This window comes from Anomaloglossus baeobatrachus, chromosome 9, assembly GCF_048569485.1.
Source record: "Anomaloglossus baeobatrachus isolate aAnoBae1 chromosome 9, aAnoBae1.hap1, whole genome shotgun sequence".
Classification (NCBI taxonomy): Eukaryota; Metazoa; Chordata; class Amphibia; order Anura; family Aromobatidae; genus Anomaloglossus; species Anomaloglossus baeobatrachus.
Window position 1 is genome coordinate 30,550,032 of NC_134361.1, and position 15,951 is coordinate 30,565,982.

The 15,951-nt window shown below is 48.2% G+C and overlaps 1 protein-coding gene across 1 annotated transcript in view; it reads right to left on the bottom strand.

The window, feature by feature from the left end:
- Positions 1–15,951, bottom strand: part of DLL3 (delta like canonical Notch ligand 3) — a 96,081-nt gene that overhangs the window by 66,051 nt on the left and 14,079 nt on the right. Inside the window, exon 3 of the mRNA XM_075324835.1 lies at positions 9,620–9,677. Coding sequence (XP_075180950.1) covers positions 9,620–9,677 — 58 coding nt within the window. The remainder of the gene's footprint in view (positions 1–9,619; positions 9,678–15,951) is intronic.

Here is a 15,951-nt window from a genome sequence, read left to right on the forward strand (position 1 = left end):
GCATCTGCCAGGTATGGTGCAGGCTCAGCTCCGATATCTGCCAGGTATGGTGCGGGCTCAGCTCCGATATCTGCCAGGTATGGTGCAGGCTCAGCTCTGGCATCTTCCAGGTATGGTGCAGTCTCAGCTCTGGCATCTGCCAGGTATGGTGCAGGCTTAGCTCCGGCATCTGCCATGTATGGTGCAGTCTCAGCTCTGGCATCTGCCAGGTATGGTGCGGGCTCAGCTCCGATATCTGCCAGGTATGGTGCGGGCTCAGCTCTGATATCTGCCAGGTATGGTGCGGGCTCAGCTCCGATATCTGCCAGGTATGGTGCGGGCTCAGCTCCGATATCTGCCAGGTATGGTGCGGGCTCAGCTCCGATATCTGCCAGGTATGGTGCAGGCTCAGCTCCGATATCTGCCAGGTATGGTGCAGGCTCAGCTCTGGCATCGGCCAGGTATGGTGCAGTCTCAGCTCTGGCATCTGCCAGGTATGATGCAGGCTTAGCTCCGGCATCTGCCATGTATGGTGCAGTCTCAGCTCTGGCATCTGCCAGGTATGGTGCAGGCTTAGCTCCGGCATCTGCCATGTATGGTGCAGTCTCAGCTCCGGCATCTGCCAGGTATGGTGCAGGCTTAGCTCCGGCATCTGCCATGTATGGTGCAGTCTCAGCTCCGGCATCTGCCAGGTATGGTGCAGGCTTAGCTCCGGTATCTGCCATGTATGGTGCAGTCTCAGCTCTGGCATCTGCCAGGTATGGTGCAGGCTTAGCTCCGGCATCTGCCATGTATGGTGCAGTCTCAGCTCCGGTATCTGCCATGTATGGTGCAGTCTCAGCTCTGGCATCTGCCAGGTATGGTGCAGGCTTAGCTCCGGCATCTGCCGTGTATGGTGCAGTCTCAGCTCCGGCATCTACCCGGTATGGTGCAGGCTCAGCTCCGGCATCTGCCGTGTATGGTGCAGTCTCAGCTCCGGCATCTGCCAGGTATGGTGCAGGCTTAGCTCCGGCATCTGCCATGTATGGTGCAGTCTCAGCTCTGGCATCTGCCAGGTATGGTGCAGGCTTAGCTCCGGCATCTGCCGTGTATGGTGCAGTCTCAGCTCCGGCATCTACCCGGTATGGTGCAGGCTCAGCTCCGGCATCTGTTGGGTATGGTGCAGGCTCAGCTCCGGCATCTGTTTGGTATGGTGCAGGCTCAGCTCCGGCATCTGCCAGATAAGGTGCAGGCTCAGCTCCGGCATCTGCCGTGTATGGTGCAGTCTCAGCTCCGGCATCTACCCGGTATGGTGCAGGCTCAGCTCCGGCATCTGTTGGGTATGGTGCAGGCTCAGCTCCGGCATCTGCCAGATAAGGTGTAGGCTCAGCTCCTGAGCCCGTTCCATACACACTGACGCGACACAGGACATATTATTATGTTCACATAATCACACTGCACTTCACATACGCACTGGATTATCTGGGATCGCTCGTTCCGTGCACACGTTCTTAGAAGCATCCTTCGTTTTGATGATGCACTATCGAGCAATTCAATTTTAGGCAAAGCAAAAGATCATTTCACCCAACAAACAAGCATTTGCTCGTTCCTGATCTCGCAGCCACAGCTCCTCATTGTCCTCTTCTTGTTCTCTTCGCGCACAGGACTCTCTAATGTTCTCCGCTTTGTTCTTTCCCTCCTCTTTATTTGTCTTTGCAGTGTTCTGTAGTTTTCTTTGACCTCTAAGTCATCCAGTCTCTTGTCTACGCAGCCGTCTTCAGGTTCATGGACATCAACAAAAGCCTTTACTGTTAATCCTTTATCTTTCTGCTCCAGCTTCTTTGACTTTTCTATAGACTTCATCCCTTCCTCCATCTTTTGATGATCTGAGCCCTGAATTAGCCCTTACTCCATCTCTATGATCATCTTAACCCTTTACCCTTGGATTGATGCTACCACCCAACTACCGTACTGCAGCTGTGTTTGTAAGTTTAGTTATATAGCTCGCCGGCTCATTGCCATACAGTAGTGATGAGCGAGCGTGGTCACCACTGAGCGAGCGTGGTTACCACTGAGCGAGCATGGTCACCACTGAGCGAGCGTGGTCACCACTGAACGAGCATGATCACCACTGAGCGAGCGTGGTCACCACTGAGAGAGCGTGATCACCACTGAGCGAGCATGGTCACCACTGAGAGAGTATGATCACCACTGAGCGAGCGTGGTCACCACTGAGAGAGCGTGATCACCACTGAGAGAGCGTGATCACCACTGAGCGAGCGTGGTCACCACTGAACGAGCATGATCACCACTGAGCGAGCGTGGTCACCACTGAGAGAGCGTGATCACCACTGAGCGAGCATGGTCACCACTGAGCGAGCATGGTCACCACTGAACGAGCATGATCACCACTGAGCGAGCGTAGTCACCACTGAGCGAGCGTGCTCACCATTGAGCGAGCGTGGTGACCACTGAGAGCATGATCACCACTGAGAGAGCGTGGTCACCACTGAGCGAGCATGGTCACCACTGAGCGAGCGTGGTCACCACTGAGAGCGTGATCACCACTGAGCGAGCGTGGTCACCACTGAGCGAGCATGGTCACCACTGAACGAGCATGATCACCACTGAGCGAGCATGATCACCACTGAGCGAGAGTGGTCACCACTGAGAGAGCGTGGTCACCACTGAGAGAGCGTGGTCACCACTGACCGAGCATGGTCACCACTGCTCGTCACTCCATCGAGCATCAGAATTTAAAAAATGCTCGACTTTCCCAATGACTTCCATTAAACTCGGTACTCGAGTAGTATATTTTTGGGCACCTTAATGGGAATCTGTGGGCAGGTTTTTGCTTTCTGAGATGTAGGGGCTGAGACCCTGATTCCAGCGATGTATGACTTTATTTACTGGGTGCTGCATTTCTGATAGAATCACAGTTTTATCTAGCCCACACCACAGCTTTTTGTGTACATTGTATAATGACAGAGAGCTGCTAATCGTGGTCAGGTTTGAACTAGGAGGCACAAGGCCAGTTCTCGTGTAATGATAATCTCCTGTTGATAAAACACTGATTGTATTGAAACAGCCAACTGCAGCCTAGTAAGTGACACATCACTGGAATCAGAGCCTCCGCTCCTATATTATGCTGCTCTGATATTATATAGCAAAAATCTGCTGACAGACTCCCTTTAAAAAGAAAAAAATATATACCTTAGTAAGTCTAATGGAGCAGAGCCAGGCACCATACTGTAATATTGTAGGGACAGAGGTCATTTATATAATAGTTATCAAAGGGAATCTTTCAAGTGATTTTTTTTTTTTTTGTACTACAATACTATCGTTATCTTTTAAATAGGTCTTAGGCTATGTACGCACAGTTCGTTTTTCGTGGCGTTTTTGCGCGTTTTTGGGCTCAAAATTGCATGACTTTGCTTCCACAGCAAAACCTATGAGTTTTCATTTTTGCTGTTCGCACGCAACTTTTTTTTTTTAAGCTGCGTTTTTGAGCTTAAAAAAAAAAATGGACATGTCAATTCTTTCCTGCGTTTTTTTTGCATTTTCCCCCCCATGTGATGCATTGGAAAAACGCAGAGATCAAAAACACAGCAAAACACAGCCAAAAACACACCAAAATGCGGTAAAAACGCATGCGGTTTTTGCCGTGGGTGCGTTTTTATGCGTTTTTGTGCATTTTTAGCGGCCAAAAACGCAGCGTCAAAAAAAACGCTGTGTGCGCACATAGCCATAAGGAGACCTATCAGAATCAATAAGTTTTATAGCTTTACCTTTATCCTGTTATCTTGTTGTAAGCTCTGAAAAATTCAGTGTCACCTGCACACCAGTCAAGTGTATGTAAATACAATTGACATATTCACTGCTCCCCCCACCCCCTCTCAGTGCACTCACTATCACTGCTGAGAGCTGGGCGGGGGTATGGGTGGGGGGCAGCAAATTCAGTTCAGATTTACAATCACTGATGCCAGCACTGAGACATAGAAGGAGGGAGCAGTGAATAGGCAGTTTGTATTTACATATGCTTGACTAGCTACTACATCACACTGATTTCTATGGAGCTTACAACAAGATAACAGGATAAGGTAGAGCAATAAAACTTACTGATCCGGAAGGGTCTACTTAAGCCTTATTTAAAGAGAACATTAGTATTGTACTACAAAATCACCTGACAGATTCCCTTTAATACAATATGTAAAAGTACCAAAATAATAGTATCGCAAAGTAAAGAACCTGTAGGTGTCATTTGAAATAAGATGGTGAATTTCCCCTGAATCTCAGTGAAGTGAATGTCCAACAGCTATAAGGCCGCTTTCACACATCAGTTTTTTGCCATCAGGCACAATCCGACAAAAACATGAAAAAACGGATTCGGCGTCCGTTGCCGCCGGATCCGTTTTTCCCCCCATAGACTTTCATTAGCGCCGGATTATGCCTGATGGCTTTGCATTTCATCCGTTTTTTGCTGGATCCGGCAAAATTTACTTGTCTGGCGGCCGGATGAAACGTTAAAGTGAACGTTTTTGTGTCCGGCAAAAAAAATAGATCGTGCCAGATCCGGCAACGTACGGCGTGTTTTATAATTGGAAGCCTATGGACACCGGATCCGTCAAAAAACGGAAGGATCTGTTTTTTTGAACTGAGCATGCTCAGTATCACACCGGATCTGTCAAAAAACTGAAGGAACTGATGGGAAAAACTGACGCAACTGATCCGTTTTTCGCCGGATCCGTTGCATCCGTTTTTTCGCCGGATTGTGCCTGATGCCAAAAAACTGATGTGTGAAAGCAGCCTTAGAATTTGGCCGCCTTAACCCCTTCCGACTTGGAAGTTTTCCATTGTTGCTCTTTTTGGTTTTTTTTCCAACCTTTTTTCCAAAAGTCAAACTTTTATTTTCCCATTGATGTAGCAGTATGAGGGCTTGTTTTTTTTGCAGGATGAGTTATTATTTTGTATGACCCATCCATTTCATAATACAATGTGCCAAAAAAAGGAAAAATTCCAAGTGCGTTGAAATTTCCCCCAAAAATAACGAAACCCCCCAATTCTGCCCATGATTTTTACTGCAAATATTGTGCAGTAAAAATATTTTGGCACTATGATTACTTAAGTCTTTTTGGTTACAGCGATACTGAACTTTTTTTTTATTTTATTTAACAATGGGAAAAAACAATTCTGAAATTTGTAAAAAAAAAATGTAGTTTTTTTTTTGCCATTTTCGGAAACCCGTAACATGTTCATTCTTACACCAACAAAGCCGTGTGAGGTATTGTTTTTTGCGCGGTGAGCTGACATTTTTATTGTTATTATTTTGGAGTACGTACATTTTAGTTGCTCCTTATTGATTTTTTTTTATTTATTTTTTTTTTTATACAATGTCCCGCAGCCCTCCAAACCCCCCCCCGCTGTTCTCTTTTACTTTACGGCTTTTACCTTACGTGTTAATTAATTTTATATTGCGATAGATTGGGGCCACCGGTACAAAATATGTTTATTTTTTTTTCTTTATTTTTCATGTCAGAAAAGATAAATGATTTTATTTATTTCTTTTTTTTACATTTTATTTTGGGCTTGAACCTATAATTTCAACATAAGAGATCGAGACTTTGGTGGAGGCCTGAATCAACATGAAAAGCCTTTTTTAATATTAAGCTATAAAAATTCATATAAAATAATAATAATGAGCAAAACTACGTTGACTCACTGCTACTGGTAACACATTACAGTATGATAACCCCATTGCTCCCCGCATATAATATGATCCCCCAGCCACCCCCCATACAGTATGATGCCCTACTGCCGCACACATTATGATACCCCCACTGCCCCCCACGCACAATATGATGCCCCCAGCCACCCCCCACACAGTATGATACCCCCACTGCTCCCCACACACAATATGATGCCCCCACGCACAATATGATGCCCCCAGCCATGCCCACACAGTATGATACCCCCACTGCTCCCCGCATATATGATCCCCCAGCCACCCCCCACACAGTATGATGCCCTACTGCCGCACACAGTATGATACCCCCACTGCCCCCCACGCACAATATGATGCCCCCAGCCATGCCCACACAGTATAATACCCCCACTGCTCTCCGCATATATGATGACCCCAGCCGCCCCCCATACAGTATGATGCCCTACTGCCGCACACAGTATGATACCCCCACTGCCCCCCACACACAATATGATGCCCCCAGCCATGCCCACACAGTATGATACCCCCACTGCTCCCCGCATATAATATGATGACCCCAGCCGCCCGCCATACAGTATGATGCCCTACTGCCGCACACAGTATGATACCCCCACGGCCCCCCACACACAATATGATGCCCCCACGCACAATATGATGCCCCCAGCTATGCCCACACAGTATGATACCGCCACTGCTCCCCACACACAATATGATGCCCCCACTCACATATGATGCCCCTATACACACAATATGATGCCCCCACTCACATATGATGCTCCCCCACACACAATATGATGCCCCCAGCCATGCCCACATAGTATGATGCTTTACTGCCCCACACAGTATGATACCCCCACTGCTCCCCACACACAATATGATGCCCCTACACACACAATATGATGCCCCCACTGACATATGATGCCCCCCACACACAATATGATGCCCCCAGCCATGCCCACATAGTATGATGCCCTACTGCCCCACACAGTAGGATACCCCCACTGCTCCCCACACACAATATGATGCCCCTACACACACAATATGATGCCCCTACACACACAATATGATGCCCCCACACACAATATTATGCCCCTACACACACAATATGATGCCCCCACTCACATATGATGCCCCCCACACACACAATATGATGCCCCCACTCACATATGATGCCCCCACACACACAATATGATGCCCCCACTCACATATGATGCCCCACACACACACAATATGATGCCCCAGCCATGCCCACATAGTATGATGCCCTACTGCCCCACACAGTATGATACCCCACTACTCCCCACACACAATATGATGCCCCCAGCCACCCCCACAAAGTATGATGCCTGCACAGCTCCTCCACAGTATGATAAACCCACTGCCCCCCCACACACATTATGATATGCCCAAAAACCTCAAACACACTCAGTGATGGCCACCACAGCACTTCATACAGAATGAGACCCCAACTGCCCACATAGGCTGCATGATACCCTCACAGCCTTCCACACACAGTATGATACCCCCACTGCCTCAGGACAAAATATGATGCCCCAGCCACCCCCACAGCCCATCACACAGTATAACACCCTAACTTCCCACATACACCGTATGATACCCCCAAAGCCTACAACACACAGTACGATGCCTGCACGGTCCCACTAAAGATAGCATGATACCCCCACACACACTGATAATCCCACAGCCCCGACACACAGTATGATGGCCCCCACAGGCCTTCACACAGTATGATACCCTAACAACCTCGATTCACCTTATGATACCCTCACAGCCCCATCAAACAGTATGAGGCCCCCACTGCCCTGCATACAATAGGATGCTCATGGCCACCACCACATAATATAATGACCCCACACATATGGTGCCCCCACTTTCCCACATACTATTGTATGATGCTTGCACAAACCACCACACAGAAGTTTCCTACCTCTGCCCTCCACCCTACACTGATACCTCCAAAATCCTCAACATACATTATGTTAGGCCCCACACACTGTGATGCCACCACTTCCCCACATATGATGCCTGCACAGCCCAACCACACACAGTATGATACCCCCACTACATCCCCCCACTTTGTTACCCCACAACCCCCAACACCACACCATTATGGTTCTACACATAAGATTCCCTCACTGCCCCTCACAATATGATGCTTGCACAGTCCATCCACACACAGTATGAGACCCCCTGCCCCACCCACACTATAACCACACAACCCCTGACACACACTATGATGGCCCCCACAGCTCTTCACAGTATGATACTCCAACTGCCCACATAAACCATATGACACCCTCTCAGCCCCCACATACAGTAGGATACCCCCACTGCCCCCGCACACAATAGGATGCCCATGGCCACTGCCATGCAGTATGATGCCCCCACATGCTGCATCATGCCCTCACTACCCTACATAGTATGATGCCAACCTCACACAGTATGATACCCCCACTACATCCCCCCCCCACTCTTTGATACACCACAACCTCCAACTCACACTACGATGCCCCCCAAAGCCCTCCACACAGTATGATGCCCCTACAGTTTGCCCCCAGAAGTACTAACAGCAAAAAAACCTGTCTGAATTGTCTCCTATGGAGCCAATCAGTGGTCTCTTACATGAATCAAGCCCTTAACCCCCCCCCCCCGTACACATTATATAACTGTCGGCCGAATGATCGTTCATCTGTCACCTATCATTCCTGAGACCCCCCATACACAGGAAAACTCTGTTCAGCCGAGCACCCCGTGATCTCTATGGGAGAGCCACCGCCAGACTCCTCCGCAGCCTCTAAGCTCCTCGCGGCCGTTGCATCGTCAGGAGACCCCACCGATATCCACCAGTTTAGCGGACTTTAGTGTAAAGTGCACGGGGGACATTTTAGTCTCCAGCAAAGTGATATTGGGGGGCTACCTAATTATTTGCAACCTCATTGCATCTCTGATATGACATCCTATATCTCCAGCAATAACGGGTCTAAGGCTGACGCAGTGACTATATAGAAGGCAGCCGAAATTACTGAGAACTTATTATACGTGAGTAACAAATCTCAACAATCTCATTAGTCTGTGATATGGTGGTACCTGGGAACAGTGATTTTGGGGTCTAGTTGGTCACCCCTTTTCAGGTGGCTGCCTTTCATCATGCGACCATGCAGTCCTCCAATTAATGGAGCAGTGAATGGTCTGATCCTCCCCTACAAAGAGCTGATTCGGCCGACCCCTCCCCCCATATACGTGTAGCTATACGTTAAGAGTGAGAAGAGGGGCATAAGCCGCTGCCATAAACCTTGGGGGGTGACTTATTTAGGAGAATTGGGTGATGAAATTCAATATGTCTGATCCTTTTTTCCTTTGATAGAATCAGGAGGCCACATACACATTAGGTGGTTGGCCATTTTTGCCAAAATTGATCGGTTCAGACAATTTTCTGTTAAAGGGACCCTGGCAGGTCCAACAAGGCTCCCAAACCGCCTCCAAAACCCACACAAAACATTGATTTATTGTAAAATCAACTTGAAGTGCATCTTGTCTTATGCTAATTAGCGAGGACTAGTCCAGTGGGATGTTTCTTCCTCCCTTTAGTCATGCCCCTCTGGGTGTGATTGGCGTCTGTCTCTGCCTGTCTGGAGCCCGCAGAGTGAAGGAGGCCACTATAACCATATGGAAGCCTACGGGCACCTGATGGGTGCCCTTTTGGCATGAAGTATAGCTGACTACTGCAGTATTGGTACTGTTTTATAAAAATAGTGACACCCTACAGATAGGCAGCAAAAAAAAATCTGAAAAAAATAAGTATATCCATAGCTGGGGGTTAAACCCCTTAAAATGAGGGAGGCATGCAAATAATATCAGTTCTAGATGTGACATATGGTAACTGTATAACGAGTCATTTTCTGCACACATGGCACTTACCTGTAGACTTCTCCGCGGTGTGTGTGCTCCAGGATTCAATGATAAGGGAAAAAATGCCCTGCAACGAAACAAGCGTCCAGGTCAGTACAACACAGCCGACAATCTGTGAACCCTAAAGGGAATCTGTCACCTGGGTTTTGCCACCTAATTTGAAAGCAGCATAATATAGGGCCTGAGACCCTGATTTCAATGATGTGTTACTTCCTGGGCTGCTTGTAATAGTTTTCATAAACATCACTGTTTTATCAGCAGGAGATTATCACTAGAGGGCTAGTAAACCTGCTGCCATGTAGTCCTCCTTTGATTGACAGCTTTCTATGTATACAGTGTGCATACGCAGAAAGCTGACAATCAGCTGGGGTTATACACCGCTCAGCATTCAGAGAACTGCTAGATCTTCAGGAGAGAAAACACTGATTTTATGAAAACTGCACCAATCACCCAGTAAGTGACACATCGCTAGAATCAGGGTCTCTGTTAGATGATGAGAAACTGGGGTCAGAGTCCCTTCAAAAGGGTTCTGTCACCCCTGTAAAACTCAGTGTCAATAACCTATACAGTCCTGTAGGGCCTTAGCCGCTATAATCCTCACATGTGTAGTACAGATTTTACTTTTTTAGTTTGACAGAAACCTGGTTTTATTTGATATGCAAATGAAGAGTCTTCGGTGCCGCCTTGGTGTGGCCAGGGGTCCGCGTACTACTCCATCAACATTTCACGCATATCCTTTTAGCTTGAGTGACAGAGCTTGTTTGCCCAGAGTGAGTGCTGTCTATGCACACTGACTCTGCAGCAGCCACACGAGGCACGCGCACACAATGACAGTGCCGCAGCGTCCTCGTCCCTCTCCTGTCTGCAGGGCTCGCTCGCTGCACACAGGATCACACAGTATAGAGCGACTACTACAGACAGGAGAGATGGATGAGAGCACACTCACACTCACACTTGGCTTGGCTCCTGCAGTGTCAGTGTGGATTTGCAGGACTGAGGGTTAAGTTAAGGAAGAGCTCACTGTGGGCAAGTGAATACTGTCCATCAAGCTAGGGGCTTGTATTGAAGCCTATGGGAAGTGTGCTATGTGTGACTTGTATTGAAGCCTATGGGGAGTGTGCTGGGTGTGACTTGTATTGAAGCCTATGGGAAGTGTGCTGTGTGTGACTTGTATTGAAGCCTATGGGGAGTGTGCTGGGTGTGACTTGTATTGAAGCCTATGGCAAGTATGCTGGGTGCGACTTGTATTGAAGCCTATGGGAAGTGTGCTGTGTGTGACTTGTATTGAAGCCTATGGGGAGTGTGCTGTGTGTGACTTGTATTGAAGCCTATGGGGAGTGTGCTGGGTGTGACTTGTATTGAAGCCTATGGGAAGTGTGCTGTGTGTGACTTGTATTGAAGCCTATGGGGAGTGTGCTGGGTGTGACTTGTATTGAAGCCTATGGGGAGTGTGCTGTGTGTGACTTGTATTGAAGCCTATGGGGAGTGTGCTGGGTGTGACTTGTATTGAAGCCTATGGGGAGTGTGCTGGGTGTGACTTGTATTGAAGCCTATGGGAAGTGTGCTGGGTGTGACTTGTATTGAAGCCTATGGGGAGTGTGCTGTGTGTGACTTCTATTGAAGCCTATGGGAAGTGTGCTGGGTGTGACTTGTATTGAAGCCTATGGGGAGTGTGCTGTGTGTGACTTGTATTGAAGCCTATGGGGAGTGTGCTGGGTGTGACTTGTATTGAAGCCTATGGGAAGTGTGCTGTGTGTGACTTGTATTGAAGCCTATGGGGAGTGTGCTGGGTGTGACTTGTATTGAAGCCTATGGGGAGTGTGCTGTGTGTGACTTGTATTGAAGCCTATGGGGAGTGTGCTGGGTGTGACTTGTATTGAAGCCTATGGGGAGTGTGCTGGGTGTGACTTGTATTGAAGCCTATGGGGAGTGTGCTGTGTGTGACTTCTATTGAAGCCTATGGGAAGTGTGCTGGGTGTGACTTGTATTGAAGCCTATGGGGAGTGTGCTGTGTGTGACTTGTATTGAAGCCTATGGGGAGTGTGCTGGGTGTGACTTGTATTGAAGCCTATGGGAAGTGTGCTGTGTGTGACTTGTATTGAAGCCTATGGGGAGTGTGCTGGGTGTGACTTGTATTGAAGCCTATGGGGAGTGTGCTGGGTGTGACTTGTATTGAAGCCTATGGGGAGTGTGCTGGGTGTGACTTGTATTGAAGCCTATGGGGAGTGTGCTGGGTGTGACTTGTATTGAAGCCTATGGGAAGTGTGCTGTGTGTGACTTGTATTGAAGCCTATGGGGAGTGTGCTGTGTGTGACTTGTATTGAAGCCTATGGGGAGTGTGCTGGGTGTGACTTGTATTGAAGCCTATGGGGAGTGTTCTGTGTGTGACTTGCATTGAAGCCTATGGGGAGTGTTCTGTGTGTGACTTGTATTGAAGCCTATGGGGAGTGTGCTGTGTGTGACTTGTATTGAAGCCTATGGGAAGTGTGCTGTGTGTGACTTGTATTGAAGTCTATGGGAAGTGTGCTGTGTGTGACTTGTATTGAAGCCTATGGGAAGTGTTCTGTGTGTGACTTGTATTGAAGTCTATGGGAAGTGTGCTGTGTGTGACTTGTATTGAAGTCTATGGGAAGTGTGCTGTGTGTGACTTGTATTGAAGCCTATGGGGAGTGTGCTGGGTGTGACTTGTATTGAAGCCTATGGGAAGTGTGCTGGGTGTGACTTGTATTGAAGCCTATGGGGAGTGTTCTGTGTGTGACTTGTATTGAAGTCTATGGGAAGTGTGCTGTGTGTGACTTGTATTGAAGCCTATGGGGAGTGTTCTGTGTGTGACTTGTATTGAAGCCTATGGGAAGTGTGCTGTGTGTGACTTGTATTGAAGCCTATGGGGAGTGTGCTGTGTGTGACTTGTATTGAAGCCTATGGGAAGTGTGCTGTGTGTGACTTGTATTGAAGCCTATGGGGAGTGTTCTGTGTGTGACTTGTATTGAAGCCTATGGGGAGTGTGCTGTGTGTGACTTGTATTGAAGCCTATGGGAAGTGTGCTGTGTGTGACTTGTATTGAAGCCTATGGGGAGTGTGCTGTGTGTGACTTGTATTGAAGTCTATGGGAAGTGTGCGGTGTGTGACTTGTATTGAAGTCTATGGGGAGTGTGCTGGGTGTGACTTGTATTGAAGCCTATGGGGAGTGTGCTGGGTGTGACTTGTATTGAAGCCTATGGGGAGTGTGCTGTGTGTGACTTGTATTGAAGTCTATGGGAAGTGTTCTGTGTGTGACTTGTATTGAAGTCTATGGGAAGTGTGCTGTGTGTGACTTGTATTGAAGCCTATGGGGAGTGTGCTGTGTGTGACTTGTATTGAAGCCTATGGGGAGTGTGCTGTGTGTGACTTGTATTGAAGCCTATGGGAAGTGTGCTGTGTGTGACTTGTATTGAAGCCTATGGGGAGTGTGCTGTGTGTGACTTGTATTGAAGCCTATGGGAAGTGTGCTGTGTGTGACTTGTATTGAAGCCTATGGGGAGTGTGCTGTGTGTGACTTGTATTGAAGTCTATGGGAAGTGTTCTGTGTGTGACTTGTATTGAAGTCTATGGGAAGTGTGCTGTGTGTGACTTGTATTGAAGCCTATGGGAAGTGTGCTGTGTGTGACTTGTATTGAAGCCTATGGGAAGTGTGCTGTGTGTGACTTGTATTGAAGCCTATGGGGAGTGTTCTGTGTGTGACTTGTATTGAAGCCTATGGGAAGTGTGCTGTGTGTGACTTGTATTGAAGCCTATGGGGAGTGTGCTGTGTGTGACTTGTATTGAAGTCTATGGGAAGTGTGCGGTGTGTGACTTGTATTGAAGTCTATGGGGAGTGTGCTGGGTGTGACTTGTATTGAAGCCTATGGGGAGTGTGCTGGGTGTGACTTGTATTGAAGCCTATGGGGAGTGTGCTGGGTGTGACTTGTATTGAAGCCTATGGGAAGTGTGCTGTGTGTGACTTGTATTGAAGCCTATGGGAAGTGTGCTGTGTGTGACTTGTATTGAAGCCTATGGGGAGTGTGCTGTGTGTGACTTGTATTGAAGTCTATGGGAAGTGTGCTGTGTGTGACTTGTATTGAAGCCTATGGGGAGTGTGCTGTGTGTGACTTGTATTGAAGCCTATGGGAAGTGTGCTGGGTGTGACTTGTATTGAAGCCTATGGGAAGTGTGCTGTGTGTGACTCGTATTGAAGCCTATGGGGAGTGTGCTGTGTGTGACTCGTATTGAAGCCTATGGGGAGTGTGCTGTGTGTGACTCGTATTGAAGCCTATGGGGAGTGTGCTGTGTGTGACTTGTATTGAAGCCTATGGGAAGTGTGTTGTGTGTGACTTGTATTGAAGCCTATGGGGAGTGCGCTGGGTGTGACTTGTATTGAAGCCTATGGGAAGTGTGCTGGGTGTGACTTGCATTGAAGCCTATGGGGAGTGTGCTGTGTGTGACTTGTATTGCAGCCTATGGGAAGTGTGCTGTGTGTGACTTGTATTGAAGCCTATGGGGAGTGTGCTGTGTGTGACTTGTATTGCAGCCTATGGGAAGTGTGCTGGGTGTGACTTGTATTGAAGCCTATGGGGAGTGTGCTGTGTGTGACTTGTATTGAAGCCTATGGGGAGTGTGCTGTGTGTGACTTGTATTGCAGCCTATGGGAAGTGTGCTGGGTGTGACTTGTATTGAAGCCTATGGGGAGTGTGCTGTGTGTGACTTGTATTGAAGCCTATGGGAAGTGTGCTGTGTGTGACTTGTATTGAAGCCTATGGGGAGTGTGCTGGGTGTGACTTGTATTGCAGCCTATGGGGAGTGTGCTGTGTGTGACTTGTATTGAAGCCTATGGGAAGTGTGCTGTGTGTGACTTGTATTGAAGCCTATGGGGAGTGTGCTGGGTGTGACTTGTATTGAAGCCTATGGGGAGTGTGCTGGGTGTGACTTGTATTGAAGCCTATGGGAAGTGTGCTGTGTGTGACTTGTATTGAAGCCTATGGGAAGTGTGCTGGGTGTGACTTGTATTGAAGCCTATGGGGAGTGTGCTGGGTGTGACTTGTATTGAAGCCTATGGGGAGTGTGCTGGGTGTGACTTGTATTGAAGCCTATGGGAAGTGTGCTGGGTGTGACTTGTATTGAAGCCTATGGGGAGTGTGCTGGGTGTGACTTGTATTGAAGCCTATGGGGAGTGTGCTGGGTGTGACTTGTATTGAAGCCTATGGGAAGTGTGCTGTGTGTGACTTGTATTGAAGCCTATGGGAAGTGTGCTGGGTGTGACTTGTATTGAAGCCTATGGGAAGTGTGCTGTGTGTGACTTGTATTGAAGCCTATGGGAAGTGTGCTGGGTGTGACTTGTATTGAAGCCTATGGGGAGTGTGCTGGGTGTGACTTGTATTGAAGCCTATGGGGAGTGTGCTGGGTGTGACTTGTATTGAAGCCTATGGGAAGTGTGCTGTGTGTGAATTGTATTGAAGCCTATGGGGAGTGCACTGGGTGTGACTTGTATTGAAGCCTATGGGAAGTGTGTTGTGTGTGACTTGTATTGAAGCCTATGGGGAGTGCGCTGGGTGTGACTTGTATTGAAGCCTATGGGAAGTGTGCTGGGTGTGACTTGCATTGAAGCCTATGGGGAGTGTGCTGTGTGTGACTTGTATTGAAGCCTATGGGAAGTGTGCTGTGTGTGACTTGTATTGAAGCCTATGGGGAGTGCGCTGGGTGTGACTTGTATTGAAGCCTATGGGAAGTGTGCTGGGTGTGACTTGCATTGAAGCCTATGGGGAGTGTGCTGTGTGTGACTTGTATTGAAGCCTATGGGGAGTGTGCTGTGTGTGACTTGTATTGAAGCCTATGGGAAGTGTGCTGGGTGTGACTTGTATTGAAGCCTATGGGGAGTGTGCTGGGTGTGACTTGTATTGAAGCCTATGGGGAGTGCGCTGGGTGTGACTTGTATTGAAGCCTATGGGAAGTGTGTTGTGTGTGACTTGTATTGAAGCCTATGGGGAGTGCGCTGGGTGTGACTTGTATTGAAGCCTATGGGAAGTGTGCTGGGTGTGACTTGCATTGAAGCCTATGGGGAGTGTGCTGTGTGTGACTCGTATTGAAGCCTATGGGGAGTGTGCTGTGTGGGACTTGTATTGAAGCCTATGGGGAGTGTGCTGGGTGTGACTTGTATTGAAGCCTATGGGGAGTGTGCTGTGTGTGACTTGTATTGAAGCCTATGGCAAGTGTGCTGTGTGTGACTTGTATTGAAGCCTATGGGGAGTGTGCTGTGTGTGACTTGTATTGAAGCCTATGGGAAGTGTGCTGGGTGTGACTTGTATTGAAGCCTATGGGGAGTGTGCTGT